Raw genomic sequence first — 23,500 nt, 5'->3', positions numbered from 1 at the left:
GCGGTCCTCTAAAAACAGAACCCATCAGACCATACTTTGAAGTTACACATTGTTGATGTCCTGTGTTGGAAGTATAGTACCTTCCAACATAAACACTTGGGTGACTGAGGAAAGTTGAGATGAAAGATGAATCACTTTTAGATGGAATCCACAGTAGGGGGAAACAGCGCCACTGGCCGCCCCACCGCTTTTATTATTGTTTTTGTTGCCGAGTTGAGGAGCGCCGTGCAGCATGGTTGAAAAAAAATGGCTGTGCCCTCTTCTATCGCACGTGCAGTGATGTCCAAGAGGGAAAAACGGTGTTTGTTGTTTGCAGTAACTTTGTTGTTGTAATATAGCAAACGGAAGTGGCTGTTTCTCCTTTAAGGATTCTAGCTTTAAAAATATGTCATCGTCAGTAGGGGAAACAGTGCCACTGTCTGCCCCACGGCCGTTGTTATTGTTTTTGTTTTGTTTGACGAAGCAGAGGTGGGGAGCGTCGGCGCATCAAGGTAAAAAAGATTGCACTGCGTATGCTGCTGTTCTATCACGCGTGCAATGATATCAGAGGGGGGAAAAACTGTGTTTGTTGTGTGCAGTAACTTTTTTCGTGTAATATTGCAAACGGACATGTCAGTTTCACCATGAAGGATTCCAGCTTTAATACCCTTTAATATCAACAAAGCTGGGCCAATTTACTTTCTCTCTGAAAATGTGGAAATTGTGTGCATGTGGGAAAACAAAAGAAAGCAGTGAAAGTATCCTTTGTGAATGAAGGTGTCTAATATTAGATTGTGATGGAGTAATGACGAGAGGGTAAATCTGGGAAGGATCAATATTCTGCTGCTCTGACAGATTCTCCCTCCGTCCTCAGTGTGTTTATGCAACATGCATGTAGCAGACTAGCGCTTTGCTTTGCTCTGCTCTCAGTCCCAACACAATCAGCTCTTTCTCAAACAAATTGCAACACTGCAACTCATACTCCGAGACTACTCTGTGGGCGAAGTATATTTTGTTTACGCCTAGCAGCTTTACTTGTAACGCAAAGGCCATAGCTGCCTGCCTGCCTGCTCTAATGCCTGTGGTCAACTTGATTATTTGAACAATATTCTCTTAAAGTGGGTAGTTTCTCTTCTGGTCTCCCTAGCTGTAGTTCCCCAGGCCATCGGTACAAACAATGATTTAATTAACCTGTTCCATCCCAGCTTAGTGTACGGGCACTGGGCAGGGGCTTTTATTTCAGGACAGAAAGGGTAATAAGACAGTCAAGTGCAGATGTGAACTTACAACACCTTTTTCCAAAGCTAATAATATAGGTTGATGAAGTCGAAAGTGTAATTTAGGAAAATGTTAGAAACTCTGGGGCGGGATGGTGCGGCTATTTTGTATTTAATAAACTGGGTGGTTCGAGCCCTGAATGCTGATTGGCTGACAGCCATGGTATATTTAAGCAATAAGGCCCAAGGGGGTGTGGTATATGGCCAATATACCACGGCTAAGGGCTGTTCTTATGGAGTGCCTGGATACAGCCCTTAGCCGTGTTATATTGGCCGTATACCAAACCCCCGAGGTGCCTTATTGCCATTATAAACTTGTTACCAACATAATTAGAGCAGTAAAAATAAATGTTTTGTCATACCCGTGGTATACAGTCTGATATACCACGGCTGTCAGCCAATCAGCATTCAGGGCTTGAACCACCCAGTTTATAACAGACCGTATACCTCGGGGGTTTGTGGTATATGGCCAACATACCACGGCTAAGGGCTGTGTCCAAGCACTCGTTGCGTTGTGCTTAAGAATAGCCCTTAGGCTGTGGTATATTGGCCATATATTGCTTAATTATAACACAGCTACTATCCAGGCATTGACTCAGATCTTCATGCATTGGCATGGCATGGATAATAAATGTGTCCCTCTCTTTAACAATGTAATCAGGGATTTATTTTTATTTTTTATGTTGCCACCGCTGTGGTTTTCATGGTCGTGAATAAAATGGTCTATTTGGTGTACTGCAAAAAAAACATCAGAGTGACAAGCCTATACTATTTTTAAGGATTCCAAAAATCTACTTGTAAGTAGGCCTACTGTTAAAATGTGTCATTTATCTGACTGGGTTAATTGCTCTTCAGATGATATTATCTTATGCTCAGACAGCATATCATTTTAAATGTTTACATTTTGTATCCATTTCCTATTTTCAGACATACCTTCCTTTAAAATACTATAGGTAGTTGTTTGTTCTGGAGAGTGCTAGAAACGACCCAGCTATATGAGAGCAACTTCACTGGTTTGTGCTAAAACCCCTCCGAAGAAAGGCTAATGAGCTCTGCCCATTTTGTGCAGACGTTGGTTGCCTTTTTAGCACCATCGCCAGAAGTGGTCTTCCAAATGGTGGCCACATACCCTTCGGTCAACAGAGGTCTGAACAAATACCACTTGTGACTGTTGCAGACACACAGAGAGAGCCTCAGAGAGATCTGGCCTTCACAACATAGAAGGAGTATAATATTTAACTCAAGCCTCAAGAGCGCATAAAGAATATTCATTTGGGGAATATTTCATTTGTAGCCAGGTACAATGCACTTTAATGTGGTTCTAAGGCATTGTTAGATTTGTCGTAAGCATATGTGATGCTATCCTTATTTCCTGGATCAGAGTCAATGCACCCCTCAGCAATTACCATGTCTTAGCCGAATTAGGATACCATGAATAAACCTTTGATTAACATGAATGTATTGAGTGCATGGGCTTGTTGACATGTTCTCCTCATGCAGTAAGGCCCTAACTAACAGATACGACTTCTGGCCTCCCTGACTGCTCAAGGGAGGAGCTTGGGAGTGGCCTAGAACAGTATAGTCTTTGTGTCCATTTTTCCCAAATGGCTTCACTTTTCAGTTGCTCTTGTTGCAACCGACTGTTGATAGTGATGAACTTCACAAACCAACCCTCTATTGTATCGAGAGAATGACAACACAACTCTGTGGGCTCATGCTTTATGCAGCAGTAAACAGGAAGTCTGTTTGTTAGTTTGTGTCTCTAGGTGGTGTCCATTATCAATGATGGGGGCAACAAAACAGGCCTGGCTTTCTGGGATCCTGTCTTATGACTGATGTAGTGGGCATTGTGTTGGAGTGGGGCTCCAATGACTTAAAAGGGGCACTCGTATGAAGCCTCGCTCTTAATCCCTGCCTTTAGAGTGAGGAGTTGGAGGACGACCTCTCCAAAACCAAACCACACACTTACTGAAGAATTTAGACCGTACTAAGCATCATACACATCTAAAAGTGTTGTGTAAAGTATCAACCCGGGCTTCTTATGCTTTGTCTGTTAAATGAGTTGTCGGCTACACAATGGCTGTTAATTCATTTGGAAAGGATGATCACCTCTGGGTTTTGGGTTTGAAAGTTAGTTCCTTCATAAACTTAATTTTTAAATTTTTACTTTCCTGACCTCATTTTTCTTGCCATGCAACAAGTACAACATATAGATGATCCTTTATCGCCGGGCTATATGAGTAACTGTATAAGCTTGCGCACTTGTGCATAAATTACGCAACGTCTTAAAGGTTTCACAGATTAAGGCACCAAACCGCTGGCCTCACCACAGAATGAACAACTCAGGCGAGGAGGAGAGGACGACTGCTCTGCAACGCTCCCTGGAAAATGTCTGATTAAACTGCTGAATCAGGCTGTAAAATAAGCAGTCTGGCGCGCTCTCTCCGCTTTGTGTCAGTCTTTCCTCTGTTGGTCGGCTGGATTGAAGCTGTACTCCATGGAGCTGTGAGATGCTGCGGTAGACCCTAGTCTGCAGGGTCTGTGTTGTAGGAGGACATGGATTAGTCAATCACCCGCCATTCAGGCTCTGGGTTGATGTTTTATACTAGAAGGAATACTTTTTTTGATGTCTCATGGCAGATTGGGAAAGTTTCTAACATTTGTTTCTCTTTCTGTCAGACTTGGAAATATTTCAGTTGATTTCAGCCTTTCCAATTCAAACATGCCTTTTTGTGGGTATCCAAAGAGAATCAAGCTGCTTAGAGTGTGACTGCCTTACTGACTGTGAATGTAAGCCCCTCTCTCTTTTTCCTTCTGCCTCTCCCTCTATTTCGCCGTACTCTTTCCCTCTCGTTCTACCTCTGTCCTACACTTTCCGTCTCTCTCTCTCCTTCTCTAGCTGTCTCCCCTTCCCTTTCTCTCCCTCTGCCTCTTGCCGTGTGAGCTGTCGGTTGTCCAGCCCTCCGCTCACTCTCAGCTCTGATTGTTTCCTGAGCGCCGTGCCAGAGAGGAAGTAGGAGGAAGTTATTGGAGGAGCTGGAGAGAATTTATTAGGGCCAAACACAGACGGGAGGGGGAGGGGGAGCTCCTCTAGTGCTCTGAGATGGGGCTCTCATACACTTGGGAGTCTAGGAGGGGAGGGAGGACTGGCAGTGTCTTGGCCCTCTCTCCCTCTTTCCTCTCAGAGGCAAAACTCGACTAGGCTACTCAATAGGCAGCTCACCTTCCTTTTCAACTATTGAAATGAAACGTTTTAACATGGACTTAAACCTGATTGCGTACTGTAACCCAGTGGTAAAATAATCTGCTTTTGCGTAGAGAGAGAAAGATCAAGAGTGTGTGTGGGTGTGTGTGTGTGTGTGTGTCAGTTGGTCAGGGGTAAGGAACTGTCTCCAGCCCTGTAAGAGAACCGATCTCTTTGCCTGAGTGTATTTAAAAAAACAAAAATCTGTAATCTGACCTTAGAGAGCAGCTGCTCCTTCAATCGCCAAGTCCTGTTGTTCTCCTTGTCAAGTGTGTGTTTGTGAGGCTCTGAGTGTGTGGGTGTCTCAGAGAGAGAGAGAATGTGTGCATCTGTGTATAATTGTGTTTTATAGTAGGCCCTTCAGCCATGATAATGGGATTTTCTTTGGGGTTGTGTGCAGAAAGAGAGAAATATTCAAATATGGTGTGCTTGTGTGTGTTTAGTATGAGTGATAGATGGGTGTGTGCAGGGCTTAGGCTAAGGGTTGGGGTCTGCCCTCGGGGGGGGGGGGGTACCTCTCTTGGAGGCCCTCACCAGCAAGTGTCCCAGCTGCAACAGCAGCCCTAACAAAGCCTGCATTCTGACAGACAGGAACAATCTGACAAAGACATGATATTATAAACAGATGGGAGGAAGACTATGCAGTCCACTAACCTGTACCCATTTTATTATTGTTACAGTCCACCAACATGTACCAGTTCTGTTACTTTTACAGTCCACCGACATGTACCCGTTTTGTTATTGTTACAGTCCACCAACATGTACCAGTTCTGTTACTTTTACAGTCCACCAACATGTACCCGTTTTGTTATTGTTACAGTCCACCAACATGTACCAGTTTTGTTATTGTTACAGTCCACCGACATGTACCAGTTCTGTTACTTTTACAGTCCACCAACATGTACCCGTTTTGTTATTGTTACAGTCCACCGACATGTACCAGTTCTGTTACTTTTACAGTCCACCGACATGTACCCGTTTTGTTACTTTTACAGTCCACCGACATGTACCAGTTCTGTTACTTTTACAGTCCACCAACATGTACCAGTTCTGTTACTTTTACAGTCCACCAACATGTACCAGTTCTGTTACTTTTACAGTCCACCAACATGTACCAGTTTTGTTACTTTTACAGTCCACCAACATGTACCAGTTCTGTTACTTTTACAGTCCACCAACATGTACCAGTTTTGTTACTTTTACAGTCCACCGACATGTACCCGTTTTGTTGCTTTGTTTGTTCTAAATCTCTGAGGCTAGGAACTTAACTTATTGTGTACGGGCATGACGGTGAGCAAATGCATGAGGTTGAGCGAAATGCATATCCCTTCGGTATGATCCCATTCAATTTCAATGGGACATCTGCTCAGAGTGGGAGTTAGGCTACTTAGCTCTCCAATGCCGTTTGCTTCGTAGTGTCACAGTTGAGTGTTTGTCGAGGGCATTTTACACGTTGACTTGAAACGACTTCATGTAAAGATGACCTCATTTGATTGACAGCATTGGTTGGCTGTCCAGTCAAGGATTACTTTGGAGGATGATGTCTGTCTGAACCCTGGTTTCCTCATCAGTTACACCATTGTCCAATAGGCCAGACTTCTCCCTCTCAGGGGATGTTTAGTCTCTGTAAAACTATTATTTATTTCTGAAATCCATCCTGTTTGTATCGAAGTGCAACGTATGAATGAAACGTTACTTTCCCACCACTTTTGGAATGGAACACGGATGTCCCCCCATGTCATAGTGTAGGGTCTGTCATTTTTCACCTCGTCATTCCCCTACTCCACCAATTAAAAGACAAATGGATCATCTTTTGAATGCATCAGGGTGATGTCCTCTTTTTATAAACATTGGTTGAGTGTATAAATCACTGGTTATCCCTATACAATCCTCCATCCACAGCCAAAATACACACAACCTCTACTTGTTTTCCTGTCTGTGGCTGTCTCTGTGAGGGTTTTCACATGTTGACTGTGGACAGTTAAACACATAATATAACACACATGCTCTCAGGAGTCACATGGAATTCCTTCCTGTGTTTATACCGACAATTTCCCATAGAAGAAGAGTGGGCCAGGACATATAGTGACTCAAACATATTCAGCATTACATGGGATGTATTATTATAAGCAACGCTGGGAAAAGTATAGACCAGCAAACCTGCACAGGGGCCGGTGCAAAGATATGTCAAAGTCCTGAAAATGTAGGATCTTAATTTGATCACTCTTTAGTTTTTGAATTTTCTTGCACAGCAAACTTGTAGTGTATTTGAGTTTTAAAAAGGCTTTTAAAGTTTGTAATTTCCTCTTTAAAATTTCAGACAAAATGTGTCAACCCCTACAAAAATGTCCAGTAATTATAATAACATAATAATTCACATTTCCTGTTTCTCCGGGATTATTTTCCTGCTGTAGTAAACTGGCTCAAATTAAGATTCTACATCTGTAGCTTTATGAGGCATGGGAAAACAGATGGAGAGGATTTCTAGGCTGTGAATGGTGGAGTTTGAATGAATGTGTGAGGTGCATAGCTTTCCACTGGTATTTACATTCCTGCTAGGGCTGCACAATGAACCGAATTCACATCAAAATCACAATATTGACATGTGCAATTTCCATATCGCAAGAGATATCCATATAACAATATTTTGAACCTCCCCTCAGCCTTGTGTAATGTCCGTTTAAAAAAAAATTGGCGAAAGGGAGATAGTAATAGTTTACTCTCATCTCTCTCCCTTTCTCCTATTGCGGCTGCTTGCCACACACACAAAGCCTCACCTCCTGTCACTCAAGCAGCGCAGTTCCTCCTCCCTGCTGTTAGATTCACTATAAGTTTGCATGCTGTTCTGTTAGGTTAAATGCAGCCAACAGATCGTTCCAAACAAGAAAAATGCTGCTTTCCACTTTGCTTCTTAATATGAAACATTCTATTTCTATACCCAAGTGTTTTGATCTATATCACAAGCCAAATCACAATATTTGGTAGATAAATTGCAATTAGATTTTTGCCAATATCATGCAGAACAAATTCCTGCTGCACATTGGAATCTGTAGCATGTTGGTCTCAGTCAGGTCTATCGCTGGACCTACTCCGAGAGTGTGGGAGGGGAAGTCTGGTTGTCATTAGTTACCACAGCCACAAAGTCAAAATACCGACAAAAATTCACGGAAACTACAATTTTCTTTTTGGACTTAATTTAAGGTTAGGCACAAAGTTAACAGTGTGATTAAGGGTAGTGTTAGTTTTAAAATCTGATTTTAAGAAGATAAATTGTAGAAATAGGCTCAGTTTAGCCATTATTATGACTTTGTGGCTGTGTTAACTAGTGACGACCGGGAAGTGTGTGTGTCTCGCCTGACTTTGTATTCAATCTCAGTTTACCGTGTCATTCAATCAAGAGGCCTTATACCATCTGGCAACAGGTGAAATACGCCATTCATCGAAAGTCTATTTGTGTATATGTTTCTGCCTGCTTGTGTGTGTTTATATTTGTGTCCGTATCAGTGAGTGTGCTTCTGTGTGTTTATGTGTGTGTGCATGATGCTAAATCTGTGCTCTCTGTTGTCAGCCTCCCATCACAGATGTGCTGTGTTTTACCCATAAGGAATCAAAGGGCCTTTCTTCTTTGTGAGTAACAGCTGATTTGATATATAGTCTATCTTCTGAGGGTTTTGAATATTTTACATTTGCAGAGCAAATGTTTAGGTGAACCAAACGAGTGTGCTTACATACAACCTTAAATGAGAAAATAGTACCGTTTGTCCATCTTAGTACTGTTTGTCCACCTTAGCCAGTAGTCACTTGTTAACCCACTGTTCCTAGGCCGTCATTGAAAATAAGAATTTGTTCTTAACTGACTTGCCTAGTTAAATAAAGGTAAAATAAGTAAGATAATTTACAAATTGATGAGTGTTTTTGCCAAGGAGATCCTAGTTGTGCAATTTTATGTCTAACTAAGATGTTTAGTGCAGTATTTCTCAAGTGAAAAATGTTCATGAAAACGAGTCGTCTATCGTTGAATCACAACAAACACTTCATTGAAGAATCGAACTGTTGACCAATCACCGACGAAGGGACGTAGACTTCGGCTTCCAAACTTCGGGTTGCCTCGAGAAAAAATGTTGTGTGCACGAACAGCCCCCCCCCCCCCAAAAAAAACTTGCCTTAGGCCAAAACAAACAAAAATGTCACAAAATGTCGTCATATGCACAAACTATTCCAAACTTTTTCGGATGGGAAGCATGCAGATGTCTTAAATGGGGAAATAAATGGGAGGGAAAAAATATACACACACATTTCCTAGATGCAAAATGCTTCTTTTTTTAGTTGAGTCAGCGACATTTAAGATTTTACTGTGTAATTCACAACACATCGACTTAATTTTCTAGGATCTTAATTTGAGCCAGTTTGCTGCAGCAGGAAAATTATCCTGCAACAACAGGGAATGCAAATATTTATGTGGATTATAATTAAGGGACATTTTTTGTAGGGATTGATGTCAAGTCTGACATTTTAAAGTGTAAATTACAAACTTTAGAAGCCTTTTTCAACCTTGAGTACACTACAAGTTTGCATTTCCTGTTGCAGGAAAATTCTCAGCAACAAAAGAGTGATCAAATTAAGATCCTACATCTGTATGTACCTAAACCCCTTATGGTTTGGTGTTTTAATAATGTTAACACTGTCTAATAACTGTAACATTTAATAGGTTAATTGCTTTGGTCCTAGGAGTTCCCAATTATCGTAGTAGGCTAATTGAAATAGCCATAATGTAGCATCTGACATTTTTACTTTGTAAAACCATTGTTGATAGTTAAATACACAATTGCACAGTTGTATGCAAGTGTCTCATTTCCGTTTGCTGTGTCATGGGCAATTTAGACTTTTCAGCACTGTTTTACTGCATTATATTGAATTACCCAGTAATATAGTGAAACAGTCAATATAATCATAGCGTTGACAATGCTCTCTCTTTGGTGGTTAGCGTCAGGCAGCGTCATGGAGAGGCTGTGAGTGTGGTTGTGTGTCTCTCTCTCTGTCCATGCTGATGTTGCATTCCAGCAGAAACAATCCTACTGTTCTCCAGACCCCGAAGTGGACGCCTAAAATTGGACAGTCCGCCCCCTCCAATCCTTTCCCCTCCCCTCCCTCCCCCCTACATGTATCCCTTGGTCTCCAGTCCTTATTTGGGCAGAGACGTTCTGAGCGCTGGGCGTAGGGTTGGAGTGGGGGGGGGGGGGGCGTCGGGTTGACACAAAAGAGGCAGGAGGAGGAACAGTGAGCGCTCACAGCCCTTTCTTAATAAGGACATGTCTGGAATGTAAGCCTCGCTCTCCATGAGAGCTTCTCTTTCACACACAGCACAGCAGCACCCTACTAAACAGACTCATATACTATTATAACCCATTACTCAGGGATCCTGATCGGTACTGTCAAATCCCCATGACAAAACTTAAGAAACTCAGAATCACTCTCACTATTCAACAACCTACTCCTATGATCCTAGCTTGAATGGGAAAAAGACAGCTGTGTCTTCACTACTATGATACAGCTAGGATTAACACTGGGACTGCCTCCAAAAAATGTACACACCATTTGGACATACTTGACCCAACATTGCTGCTCTTAAGTGACCCAACATTGCTGCTCTTAAGTGACCCAACACGTAATGGATTCTACTAGATACTTGCATGTGCATTATGCAATATGCACCTACACCTTTCGACTGCAGTGGACGTTGACTGCGGGAAGTTTCTGTAGCAGTTTCTGGTCATTGGATCTGCTCATCTTGAGTTGTGTTGGGGTAGATGCATAGCTGCAGCCTGATCTCTGTGGACTTTTAGCTTGAATACGAGTGCTGCTCAAATGCTGCCGTGATCTCCACATTCAGTCGGGGCTTTAACACCAACCTTGGTCCTGGGGGGCCCAAAGCTCTCAGGTTTACCTCACAATCTCACACTGTCCCTCAACCAGACTTATTAGACTGCTGAACATTTGAACTGACTACCTGCACTGACTCTCTGCATCTTTGCACACACACACACTTTGTTCTTCTATCTCCCTAGGGACCTAAAATACATTTTCATTCAAAATCCTATTTTCCCAAACCTTACCCCTTAACCTAACCCTTTACCCTTATTGTTGTTGCATTGTCGAGAAGGAACCTGCAAGGAAGCATTTCGTTGGACGGTGTATACCATGTGTATCCCGTACATATGACTAATGAAACTTCAAACTAGGCATTCCACTTAGTTATGGATGTTAGCTAGCAACTAACTCTGCTGTTTGTGACTGGCCTACTGCGTTACATTCAGGCCTAGTCAGACTGGATTGGAGGGTTTTCCCTTCAGGAGGTAGAACTGGTTTTTCGGGCAGTTCTTCATCCCATCATGCTCAGGGAATGTATAAAAATGCCAAGTTGCCCATTATTTTGGCTACCGTGGCTAGTAAAAAAAGAAGAAGAGATCTCAGAGACTTTGAAAGAGGGGTTTCAAAGGAGCGTAGGGGGTTTCAAGTGTGTGTGTGTGTGTCTCAGGCACCAGATCTCAACCCAATTGAACACTTATGGGAGATTCTGAAGCGGCGCCTGAGGCAGCGTGTTCCACCAGCATCAACAAAACACAAAATAATGGAATTTCTCATGGAAGAATGGTGTTGCGTCCCTCCAATAGAGTTCCAGACACTTGTAGAATCTATGCCACGGCGCATTGAAGCTGTTCTGGCAGCTCGTGGTGGCCCAACGCCCTATTGAGAAAGTTTATGTAGGGGTTTCCTTTATTTTGGCAGTTACTTGTACATATTCTTATTGAGTATAGAGTTATAAATGGAGAAACAATGCCTGTTGTATGCATCTTTGGTCTTTTAGTGAAGAAAAATGTCAACTTTGTACAATGGGGTAGTTGTGATTTTTAGAAAACAATACTTTAGCTTTTCTTTTCACATCTGTCTTAATCCTCCAATTCATATTTCTGAAGTTGCATTGTGGAAATTGTCAAAACAGCGACTTTAAAATGTGCAACGATGCCCTCGTGAATTTGTTTTACAGAGGAACCTCAAAATGTTCTTGTAACGTGAGGAGTTGAGTTTACCCATAGGACCATCCCAATTGGCCTTCCCCATATTTGTCCAATGTGTGTATTTTTGTCAACAACTGCAGAATTTCAGATATATAAACACACGCATCCTGGAATAATGGATACTTCGGGGACGCTCGTTTCAGAAACAATACAATGCCGAAGAGGCAGCTTGAAAAATACTTAAGATCTCGGCCTGCTCTTAGTCATGAGCCAACCACATTGGGACAAAGTCCCCTAACCACAATAATTATTTGAGGCCACTGCTGATTAGTGTGCTCTTTATACTAGGTTTTTATAGAATATCTTGAATTCATTTGGCAGTTTTAGAGACAAAGGCTAGGAAATGGTAATAATTAGTGGCTGTATTGTTTATTTGTACAGATTTTATGATTTCAATGAAAACAGACAGCTGAGGCCAGGTTTAAAGCTTATTTCCTGCAATTCTACACTACTTTATAAGGCAGAATTTGAAATGCACTTGCCAGCTAAAGGTGACGGTGAAGTTGTTGACAACGATTACAACATACCCTTTTCGTACTTTTTCGTAATGAAAATACCCCCAAAAAAGTATGAATCTGAATGCCTCACTACTGTAATTCACTCTGGATAAGAGTGTCAAACCTGCAAGCGCGCGCGCACTATGTATATTCCTATGGGCACAAGCACTGTTCTTGACACAAACTGTTCACACCCCTCTTATTGGCGGAGAGAACATTTTCCAGGTTTAACGCTTATTTCCTGCAATTCTACACTTTTTGTCATGGGGATCAGAGAAAATATTGCCGTTTTAAAGCTACTTGTCTTGCAATTCTATACATTTTGCCATGTCTAATGTGTATTCATGTGATATTTTAATGACTCAAACATTACAACAAAATCTATGGGCTAAAAAAAAACTATCCAAAAAAACATTAGCTGACATAGCTCTCTAAGGTATGCAATGACTGATATGATGAGGAAAACTGATGATACACTACCCAATTTTGAAATTGCACCTTGTGCATTCTACTATTACAACTTTCAAGAGTAGGTTGAAAGCTGGACTGAGTTCCTCTTTTTTGGGGCGGGGGGGGGGACAGTTTGGCAACTACTGTGCTAAATGACTAAATTGATAAATTTTAATGAAGGTCTCTCTCTCCCAGATCCTCTGACTGTGGGGCTCGGGGTCGGGCCCAGGGTGAGCCGCCACCATTGCGTCCAACGAGTGGAGTGCCAACGGTAGCCCGGGGGATGGGCTGGACGAGGGGAACGATGAGCTGGACAAGGCCATGGACGGGGACGCCGAGGGGGTGTGGAGCCCAGACATAGAGCAAAGCTTCCAGGAGGCCCTGGCCATCTACCCCCCCTGTGGACGGAGGAAAATCATCCTCTCAGACGAAGGCAAGATGTACGGTGAGTAAAACACATACACACAAACAGACAGTAAAATAAATGTATGATAACGTTTTTCATCATCAATGTAGATGCCAAAATAAGGTGCTGTGGTTTGATTGGCTCCATCAGCCACATTGTTAATGTTTTACCTCTCAAGAGACTTTCTTTGTCGTCAACCAAACCAGATTCAGTAGTTTATTTGTCTAGTTATACCTAACATAATTAGTTCTGTATCTAAAAGCTTAAATTAAGTCATTTATGCACTTCTGTACTATTTGGTGCACGCACACACCAAACTTAGTCCACGTGTTAATTTGCCCTGCATCCCTTTCTGGCTCATTCATTGAAAACGCCTGTGGCTCAATGAGTTTGGATCCCATTCCCTTCTGGAGTGAGGGAGGGAAAACACCTCAGCAGCTTGTAGTCTACAGAAAGAAACATGTTTCTTTGATGTTCATTATTACTGTTAATGGATTTTTTTCTCATCATTCTGATCACCACAGAGACTTACATTTCCCTCACTAACTTTAAACATTTGCTATCTGAGCAGCTAACCGATCGCTGCGGCTGTACATAGTCCATCTGTAAATAGCCCACCCAATCTACCTACCTCATCCACATATTGTTTTAATTTACTTTGCTGCTCTTTTGCACACCAGTATCACTACTTACACACCATCATCTGCTCATATATCACTCCAGTGTTAATCTGCTAAATTGTAATTACTTTGCTACTTACCTCCTCGTGCCATTTGCACACACTGTATACAGACTTTATTTTTTTTCTATTGTGTTATTGACTGTACGCTTGTTTATTCCATGTGTAACTCTGTGTTGTAGTTTCTGTCGCACTGCTTTGCTTTATCTTGGCCAGGTCGCAGTTGTAAATGAGAACTTGTTCTCAACGAGCCTACCTGGTTAAATAAAGGTGAAATAAAAATACAAATAAAACCACAGAAGCCTGTCATGTTAAGGCTCTAGTTGTTCTTGCACAATCCTTTAGGCAAAGAAAGCAATGTTTCCCGCCCCGCCCCTCCCATACGATTGTGTCACAGGCTAAGATGTAGCCCATTTCTTTCTGAGAGTGCTCTACAGAACAAGTCTGAGCTCGTCTTCCACTGACCCAGGGGCTGGTTCTTCCAGTCTCACTAGAACACAGCAGTGGAGCTGAGCTACCCAGAAGACACAAGAGGCAGCTCCCCTCAGCCTGGTTTTCACCTGGCTTTCCTTAGAGCTCAAAACGGGTTCTTTCATCACCTGTCTGTGCCGTCTCCGGCTATGCCACCCATCATGTATTGCTCTTCTCTTCCTCATCTGCAGTACAGTACATCTGCAGCCTACTGTGAATTAGGAAAGTGACAAAAACCCAGTGGTGTAAACATACTTGAAAGTACTATTAAGTCGTTTTTGGGGGTATTATTTTTATATTTTTGCAACTTTTTATTTTACTTCTACATTCCTAAAGAAAAGAATGTACTTTTTACTCCCTACATTTTCCCTGACACCCAAAGTACTCGTTACATTTTTGACAGGAAAATTGCCTGGTTTTCTTAATATAAGGAATTTGAAATTATTTATACTTTTACTTTTGATGCTTAAGTACATTTTAGCAATTACATTAACTTAAAGTAGTAGCAAAAGTATAAGTATACTAAGTATAAGTATACTAAGTATACTTAAGTATATATTTTTTACTTTTACTCAAGTAGTATTTTACTGGGTGACTCACTTTTACTTGAGTCATTTTCTGTTAAGGTATCTTTACTTTTACTCAAGTATGACAATTTAGTACTTTTTCCACCAATGGCAAAACCTGCTCTCTACTTATGCAGCAAAACCAAGTGCCATTCATTAGACTCATGTCAGTCTAACAGTAAAGGTGCTTAAGTAGTTATGCTCACCTGGTCTCAAGAGTAGCTTTTGCTGCTTCTTGAACCAGTTGGACAGCATTGCAATGATTATCTCAACACCATAAATCAAACCATGGAAACAAAAACACTGCAAAAAGCGTTTTAATCCTTCACAAGGTCCTTTAGGCGTCTAAGCTATTTCCTCCACCAGCATTTTCATTAAATCGCAGGTGGAGAGAGCAATTTAAGTGCTGAATTCCTCTGCATCCAGATGGAGGAATTGGCAAGTTTGCTGGTTAGAATCGTGAAAGATCCAGGTGTTAGAAACTGGCTGCATTTGTCTTAAGTTATTTTGATCTCCCACTCTCTCTCCCTCCGATGGGTGAGAAAAAGGGCCTCGGCAGGCTGGGCTGCTGGTTTGAATCAGACAGCCAAGGAGGACCTAAAACAAATTTAAATGTGAATCGTCAGGAAATGCATGGGGCACGGGCTGAGATGAGGCTTATTCAGGGGGTTTGACTTCACATTCTCCTCACGAAACAGCTTTTGGTTTGGGGAACAATGTTATGTTCACCAGCATGATATAGGCCGGGTCTCCTCCTCAAGTCCAGTTGTGCAAGTCCTTTAATTATTGTTAATGTCTCAGAGTTTAATCAAAGCCTGTACCGTCAACCTTTTTAAATCCACCATTGACTTCTATCAAAAAGTATTTCAGGACTATATATTTAGGGGATTCTTTTCATGACTGTGTTGTTTTTCTGTCCTTGCTGTTGTAAAATGGAATGTTTTAGCATGCGTCTGTCAGGAATCTAATTCTTTGGGATCTGAGAGATTTTAATGTTAGTGGATAGACACGCACATACCTCAGATGACTCAGCTGCCGCTGTGCTAGCTGCCGCTGTGCTGTCTGTTGCTGTACTAGCTGCCGCTGTACTAGCTGCGTTTCTGGGCTGTTTCAGAGGACATAAGAGAGCATACCAGTATCATAGGCTGAGCTGGCTGGGGTCTAAACAAGGCCAGAGCTCTGATTAGCTCGCCTCTCCTGGCGGGATGTGGTGTTGAGTCTGCCACCAGTTCCATTTACGTAATTTCAACTATATCAGATTTGACTGGATGGCTAGCTAGCTTATGAGCGTATTCAGTGACTTGGCTATATGTCAGAGGGACCTGCGGCTAAATGCTATTTCATATTTGGCTTACTTGGTGAGAGGTTCTTAGAATGAGAATGGACCAGTTTAGCACCACTTCCATGTGTCTGTGAATTTGTTTATATGTATTGCCTATTAGCGATAATGCATTTATTGCAGTGCAGAACTGCACAGTTTGCTCTGACAACATTGCCATGGTTTGACCCGTCTGTCTATTGACCTTCCCCTTGAGTCTATTGAAGAAGAGACTTTAATGGGAAAGCAAGATGGCGGCCCCTCTCCTGGTTGGGCAGGACAGTGAGTGTTCAGAGCCTATAGCTCAATATTGTTTGTCAGAAAACGAGCACAACAGAAGTGGCAGGTCAACCCCACAGTGTGTTTCCTCCCTTTGCAGCACAGTGTCAGGACCCCCAGTAGAGGTCAAAAACCGCGCCTGCTTTTTTCCCAGTGCAGTAAACACCCTATCCAGTCATCTGAGGCCCTCCTGGCAGTGCCGAGGCATGCCCCCGTCCCTGAAGAAGCCTTCTCACAAGGCGATGACCTCAGACATCTAAATCCTACCCTGACGTGAGGCCGGGGGAATTTTAACGATTGCACTGCGTGTAATGCTTTCTACTTCACAGTCTCAGACTGGGGGAGCGCTGCTAGCCTAACACCGTGGCCTCCAAAACCAAGCAAGTCATCATTATCCCTACCATTGGGAATTATATCTGGATTTTTCCACAAGGAATGTTCTTGTGGGAAACCTTGGTATTCCGTGATGACTATTAACCCCGGGTATCATGTGGCGCTCAGAATTGACCAGATTTCCTCAATGGTCAGAATGTCAGATGACCTTGAAATGGAAAATAGAATGTGGAATTAAAAAATAAAAAATAAATAAGTGGAAAACCCCCAAAATGGTAGGAACATAGATGCCAGGCCATGTGTCTGTGTCTATTGGGGCAACTGAGCACCCAGCGGGTTTTAAGGGGACAGACAGGTGGAAGACAGGGATCTTTTGTGGATGAGTGTGTGTCAAAAAAATGCGGCCTGTCTTGTTTTGTGGCGGGGCACTGCTGACATGTTGTTCACCTGTGTTATCGCTGGAGGAAGACGTTGCCAAGCCCTGAGCACACCTCCGCCTCGCCTCGCCGAGCCCGGCAGCTGTCACAGCTGCAATGCACTCTGGGTAAGGGGAAAAAACAGCAAATGGGGCGCTGGAGGGAAGCTCATGTCTCTTAGTGACCTTTGTGAGTTGCCAGGAATGAGCGATGGGTTCATTGCATGCACAGAGTTAGTAGAAGGACAGAGTAATATAAGCTGCAGTGGGTGGATGAGTATTCTATACTGTGCATCAGTTTGATAGATGGGAGAGGAGAGAAGCGTGTGATGGCTGAGAGTGTTTCCCTGTTAGCCTCTAGCTGAAATGTCAGGCATGTTCTCTGTGATGGTCGAACAGTATAGTTAGCAATTGAGTATTACCTCAATGTGAAAGGTGGGAGAGAGTTATGGAGCGAGAGAGAGCGAGCTTGATAAGAGACAGCAGGAGGGAGGGAGGGACAGTGTAGCAGTGAGTTACCTCCGCTCCCCATCTCAGTGTGGAAGTGGAAAATTCCAGTGGACAGGCTGTGAAAGAAAAGGATAGGCGTGTCCTGGCAGGGAAGAGGTTAAGCACAGCAAAGTCAGCCTGCGGGGCTCTGCAAACTGCACTGAGTGGGTGTTGAGCAATCTGAGAGAGCGACAGAGATAGAGAGGTGATGGTAAACAGGGTGAGGAAGAGTGGGGGGAGATGCGATAGAGATAGGAAGGAGAGAGAGGAAGATGTATAAAAAGTCCATCCTCTGTGTGTGGTGTGTGTGTGTGTGTGCCAACCTGTCCACCACCTGACTTGGGGCCTAGGAGGCCCCTTCCCTTCCGCCTAGCTGACCCCTCTGTCTAGTCTGAACAGGCTTAGCCAGCCTGCCTCTCAAACCCAATCTTCTACTTTGCAATAGTCATGTCAGGCCAGGCAAAAGACAAGCTTATTCCATGGTTTTCAACCCAAGTTAGTTACAACATTTAATGAAGACACACAGAACACAACATTTCTTAGAACAGCCTCTGTAAATTAAGCTCAAGTCCCGTTATTTTTGTGCGGACAATCTGTATTCAGTACGGATGGCACAGATTTTTAGAAGCAATTACATACTGACCACACCGGTCGCGTTGCGTGCGCAAGCTTTGAAAAATAAAATATACACATGCATGTTATTCAATCATTTCATCCAAACTGCTCGCGCGTGTCTGTGTAGCCAGGCTCTACTTTAGACGCTTGACGTGCTGCAAGTCCTGCCTCTCCCATCAACTCATTGCTTTTTATGAGAATATAGCCATGTGGGTGATTGAAAGATGAACAAGGTCCACACCTTAAAGTTGGTTGCCTACCGCTATATAAAATCCACAGAAGAAGAACAAAGATGAACAAGGAGAGATTAATCAAATTAACTAAAAACTGTGGATTAATTGTCAGAGTAGAGACCACATGATTTTGTATGACTATATTGTTACAGATTCTACAAAGATCCAGCAAAAAAAAAGGAACATATTCGTTTCAGATAAAACAACAACCCAAAGTTTATCTCCCAGGACAAATTACCTAGCAACAGTCGTGTGTGTTTCGATCTGTCCCCAAATAATATAGTTGGTTCAGTTGGTTTTTGGTACTTTAATCTGCGTGTCATGAACGCACCTGGTGGGGATAGACAAAATCAACATGCACACGATGGCGCACGCGGACGCACGCACGCAGCCGGTTTGGTCGGCATGTTAGTTAGTTCCACTGCTCCCTCAGTCCAGGAGATTGAGAGTAGCAGTTGGGCTAAGGAGAGTAGGGGTCAGTGGGCCAGGCCAGGGGGTTATAATTGTTCTCTCCCACCTCCTGACTGCGACGGTCAGTGGCAGGTGTTACTGTCCGTTGGGTAAGGGGTCACACACATGGGTTGTTTTGGGAAGTGAGGGGTGTGTGGCGTGTGGGCAGCCTTGATGCCAGGTGGCAGTTTTTGGCAAAAACAGTTATGGCTTTGTGTCTCCTTCCAGAATTATACCCTCAGCGGCCGCCCCCCCCCCCACCACCCCATACCTCCCGCTCCAATACCGTCCCCTCACCCCACCCTCTCCCACAGCCCTGCCAACCAACCCTTGGACGTGAAGCCCATTAGCTTAGCGCTGTGTGCATGTGTGTGTCCGCAGTCCTTACAGGCACTGGCTGCGCTCGCAGGGCCCTGGCCAATCAGACTGGCTAGCACAGATGTGACAAGCTGGGAGGAATATGCTAAGAATGCAGAGGCGCTGGGGCAGGCGTGTCCCTCCTGAGCCTGGGGGAGAGGCAGCGGGCTGGCCGGCTGGCTATCTGACTGGCTGACTGCTGCAGTTCAGTATCGGCAGGCCAGGCAGCTCAATGGCGAGAGAGAGGAAGATAGAGAGAGGCCTGCTCAGCTAAGCTCAGCTCAATGGAAAGAGAGTGAGAGGTTGGAGAGAGAGAGGCCTGCTCAGCTCATTGGAGAGAGAGCGAGAGAGGCCTGCTCAGCTAAGTGCATTGGAGAGAGAGAGAGAGACAGAGGCAGAGGCAGAGAGAGAGAGTAATTACACCAAGCAGAGCAGAGCAGAGCCTAAAGGAGGCCAAGGGCCAAGGAGTGTGTGAAAAAGGCACAATGTTAGCTTTTCTCCTGTCATTATGTCTGCGGTGCTGTCTGAAGTCAGTTGGCCTGGCCTGTCACAGGGCTTTTTTTATCCTTGGTTTGCGATAATGTGAAGCTTTAGCTGTCCTTTGTTCATAACCTGGACTGTGTGTGTGTGTGTTTTAGAGAGAAGTGCAATGAACTCATGGCTGGCTCTCAGTTACTCTGAGAGAGTCATTATTCATGATGGTGCAGCTGTTGTCTCTCTTTCTCTCTTTTTTCCTCTATTTACCTCTCTACTTCTTTCACATACACACACTGATGCACATTCACATCGACCCTCTTGGGGAAAATTCCAATAATTTATCTTACCAATCAGCAAATGTCAAAATTAGATGTTTTGAAATGCAGACTTCCCTACCTAGGCCAAAGATACAAACTGTACCGGGCAAATCCAACAAACATGACCAGACAAGGCTGGTAAATACTAATTGCTTAGAGCATTGACAGATTCCATTGTTCTGTTGCTCTCTCATTTAAAAAAAAACACCCAGAGAAGTCGCATTCAAGTAAAAGTAACCCTTTTGAAGCCCCTATCATCTGTCAGGACTAAAGCCTTTAAAGCCAAGAATAGAAGGCACTTCTCTGCCGACCTGTTTGTGCAGAATGTCGAGTGTAGATGTTACAATAAAAAAAAGAGAGAGAACAAACATGTTTTTCAAGTACTGCTTCTGTAATTATGTGACCGCATGATCTAAAAGTCAAACACGCTAATGAAATGACAAAAAGCTGTTGAAACAGTCAATTGCAGTTGTATTATATGCCTCTTTAAAAAAAAAATGCTAGCCATGTCCCAGTGTCAGTGGTATATAGGAATGTTCACCCACTGACTGAAAGGTTGTGTCATCTGTGTGTTCCTAAGAACCACCTTTTGGGAGATGAATGGTGTGCTTCACCTAGTATTTTGTTCAGCCCCTGTAGATATTTAGCAGCATACCTTTAGCTCCACCATGTGTTTGTTGTGTAGAATCATGGGCAACTTTTATCCGGATTCATGAGAAAAGTTGCACATAGACACAGATCTAGGATCAGTCTTTTCTTTCCAAATCTGAACAACCTAGGGTGGAAAATGCTTAGCTGATCATAGATCAGTGCCCACTCCTTGATTATTTGTGTACCAGCTCTAGAAAAGCCAATGTTTCATAAATGAATGCCTAAATGTGTGAATCCGATTTGTCTCTTTTGCATGCTGTATTTTTCATGAAATTCTTTTACTCCCTATTTCAGGTCGCAATGAGTTGATAGCCAGGTACATCAAGCTGAGGACAGGCAAAACCCGCACAAGAAAACAGGTATCAATATTAGATTTTTATTTTAGAGCAATGGGCTGATAAAACAATTAACCATTCAGACTCAAACATTTATAATGACTTCATTTTACCTCAATTTATTGTTAGAAGTCTTAAGGCTGGAGAAACTACAAGACATGTTAGATACACTACAGCTTTAACATTTAGAAACTGGGAACTAAACAAATATGTTTTGCAGTAAGAACTCTGCCAATTGAGTACTTTTAGTTTGTAGAAATTAGATTTGACTGTCTTTTGTATTAAAGACAGTTAACACCATCCAACACAAATCAAATCTATATATATATAAGTAATGTGTATATATTTTTTTTAAGTAGCGTGTGAATTGCATTAATTTAATGTTTGAGTATCTGTATAATATTGTTTGTGCGTGCGCGCGCGAGCAGGCATGCATCTGTGTATGCATGCTCTATGATGTTTAAAACTGTCTCGCACCCCTTTAGGTATCTAGTCACATACAGGTGTTAGCACGGAAGAAAGTTCGAGAATACCAAGCGGGTATCAAGGTAGGTGCTACCGAACGGGCCTCCAGCCAACTGTGACTGGGCAACTCTTTCCTCTTTGGTTATGGCCTCTCTTCTCTTCTCTTCTCTTCTCTCTGTCTCCTTTTCTCTTTCCCTCTTGGCTCTTCTCCTCTGCAGGTTTCTAGCCATTTGCAAGTTCTCGCCCGGAGAAAATCTCGCGAGATCCAGTCAAAGCTGAAGGTATGCGCTTCTCTGCGGGCTGGGCAGGACGGGGCTGGTCAAGGCTTTGCTTTGCGCTAACCAATTAGCTACATGTTGTGCACTTTAGTTCCTATTACAGCCATACATGGATTGGTGCTCCATGAATAGAAAATACCAGTAGTGGCAAACAGTACAGTACGAGACTCTCAGTCTGCATAGGGGTGTATGGGCTTGAGGTCACTGCATGACTCATCATATAGGCTAACGTGTTTGGGAGAGAATAGTGAACTTAGCTAAAGCTAGTAGCTACCATGCTAAAGCTAGTAGCTACCATGCATGCACGGCACAGAGAGCTACAGGCTAACAACATGGTCATCTTTTGACCATTGAAATACATCAACATTTAGTACAGTACAAAGCTGTAAAGAAATGATATTATAGCATGAGCCGGCTTCATTCTACTGCTTGTCATGTATACAGTACCTCAGCCTGTGGTGTAGCCTAGAGCAATGCTGTGAGCAGTATGATCTGTCTATGGTGAAAGGTGTTGGCACATGATGGCCTTGTCGCTACAGCTCCACGTCTGTCCCTACTGTACCTATGCTAGCCATGCTTCTGCCGATAGGCTTTCCTCAGCTCTTCCTCTGCCTTCAACCCTTCTCTCCTCTCTGACCCCAATCTCCATTGGATCTATCGGAATGTCCTCCTGTATGAGAGTTAACTACTCCCAACTGTATGCAAAGACCTAGAGCTAAATGTTATATTGAAACCTGCATGTGTGTTTACACTACTAGAGCAGTATGCTAAGAACAACTGTGTCAGCGGGAAACTTCTATTCCACTTCTACTTCTAGACCATATTGAGTGTAACCTATTCCTCGAACCTGATCATCCTTTGAGTTTGATGTTTCTAAGCTTATATTCAGCAGAATATATGCCACTTGCCTTTCGTCCATTGGAGGATAGCAGGCAGGTGTTTGTTATATCAATCCTCATCCAACTCCAGGTCTTTAATCTATCCCTCAACCCTAAAACAACTGCAAACATAACACAAAGTGAATCAACGTTTTGGGGCGGCGGGTAGCCTAGTGGTTAGAGTGTTGGGCCAGTAACCGAAAGGTTGCTGGATCGAATCCCCGAGCTGACAAGGTTAAAATTCTGTCGTTCAGCTCCTGAACAAGGTAGTTAACCCACTGTTCACTGGTAGGCCATTGTAAATAAGATTTTGTTCTTAACTGACTTGCCTAGTTAAATAAAGGTTAAATAAATTAAAAAAATACAATAATGTCTGAGGAAATTGTGTTAAAGTGTATTAAATGAATAATTTAGCAAAAATGCAATTGGTAGTTCACCATTTGCCTTTATTGGAAGTTTATTGGACCTTTAGACTTCTCTATTTAGTAAGACTTAGGAGGTATTCTAGTTGACCGTATCTAGTAGAGGGAATCTGATAAGATAGCGAGCCCCAATTATTTTAACCACCCCAATGTTCGGACATTTTTTTTCCCATGAGGGGGATATTACCTACATTATTGTCCCTACTTGCGTAGTTCCTGTCCCATAGTTAAATTCAGCTCCCCTTTGATGTTGCTTTCCCTTGTATTATTCATGGCTCCTTCTAGGTTATTTAGCTATAACTATGTAAGTAATGCCATAGTTGGTATCGTGTTCTGCTCTAGTCTTTGTATTGAGTTTACTGATGTGAAATATCTGCAGCTCGCAAACTAAGAACCAAAATATATAATAAATGATTACTTGTTATAAGTGCTTATGATGTTTTATTATTAACTCGTACTATGTTCTGCCTTTGTATGGGGGAAAAAAAAATATATATATATATACATTCAACAGGCTCAGAAGGAGATGATACCAAGTCATTA

The 23,500-nt window shown here is 42.9% G+C and overlaps 1 protein-coding gene and 1 long non-coding RNA gene across 6 annotated transcripts in view; one reads left to right on the top strand and one right to left on the bottom strand.

The window, feature by feature from the left end:
- Positions 1 to 23,500, top strand: part of LOC120065021 (transcriptional enhancer factor TEF-5-like) — a 38,290-nt gene that overhangs the window by 2,611 nt on the left and 12,179 nt on the right. For 2 of the 5 annotated variants that reach the window (XM_039015673.1, XM_039015671.1), the window contains exons 3-5: positions 12,719 to 12,968; positions 20,874 to 20,938; positions 21,598 to 21,660. In XM_039015673.1, coding sequence (XP_038871601.1) covers positions 12,845 to 12,968; positions 20,874 to 20,938; positions 21,598 to 21,660 — 252 coding nt within the window. In that variant the 5' untranslated portion in view covers positions 12,719 to 12,844. Of the gene's footprint in view, positions 1 to 12,718; positions 12,969 to 20,873; positions 20,939 to 21,399; positions 21,463 to 21,597; positions 21,661 to 23,500 lie in introns of all 5 variants that reach the window. The other 3 variants (XM_039015672.1, XM_039015670.1, XM_039015669.1) reach the window with 2 other exon arrangements.
- The window catches only part of LOC120065023, a 28,235-nt gene continuing 16,664 nt past the window's right edge, over positions 11,930 to 23,500 (bottom strand). Inside the window, exon 2 of the long non-coding RNA XR_005478636.1 lies at positions 11,930 to 12,921. This is a non-coding gene — a long non-coding RNA (uncharacterized LOC120065023). The remainder of the gene's footprint in view (positions 12,922 to 23,500) is intronic.

The sequence above is a fragment of the Salvelinus namaycush genome, chromosome 20 (genome assembly GCF_016432855.1).
Source record: "Salvelinus namaycush isolate Seneca chromosome 20, SaNama_1.0, whole genome shotgun sequence".
NCBI classification, from domain to species: Eukaryota; Metazoa; Chordata; class Actinopteri; order Salmoniformes; family Salmonidae; genus Salvelinus; species Salvelinus namaycush.
The sequence above is the reverse complement of the archived record's forward strand: the minus strand, read 5'-3'. Positions and strand labels throughout refer to the sequence as shown.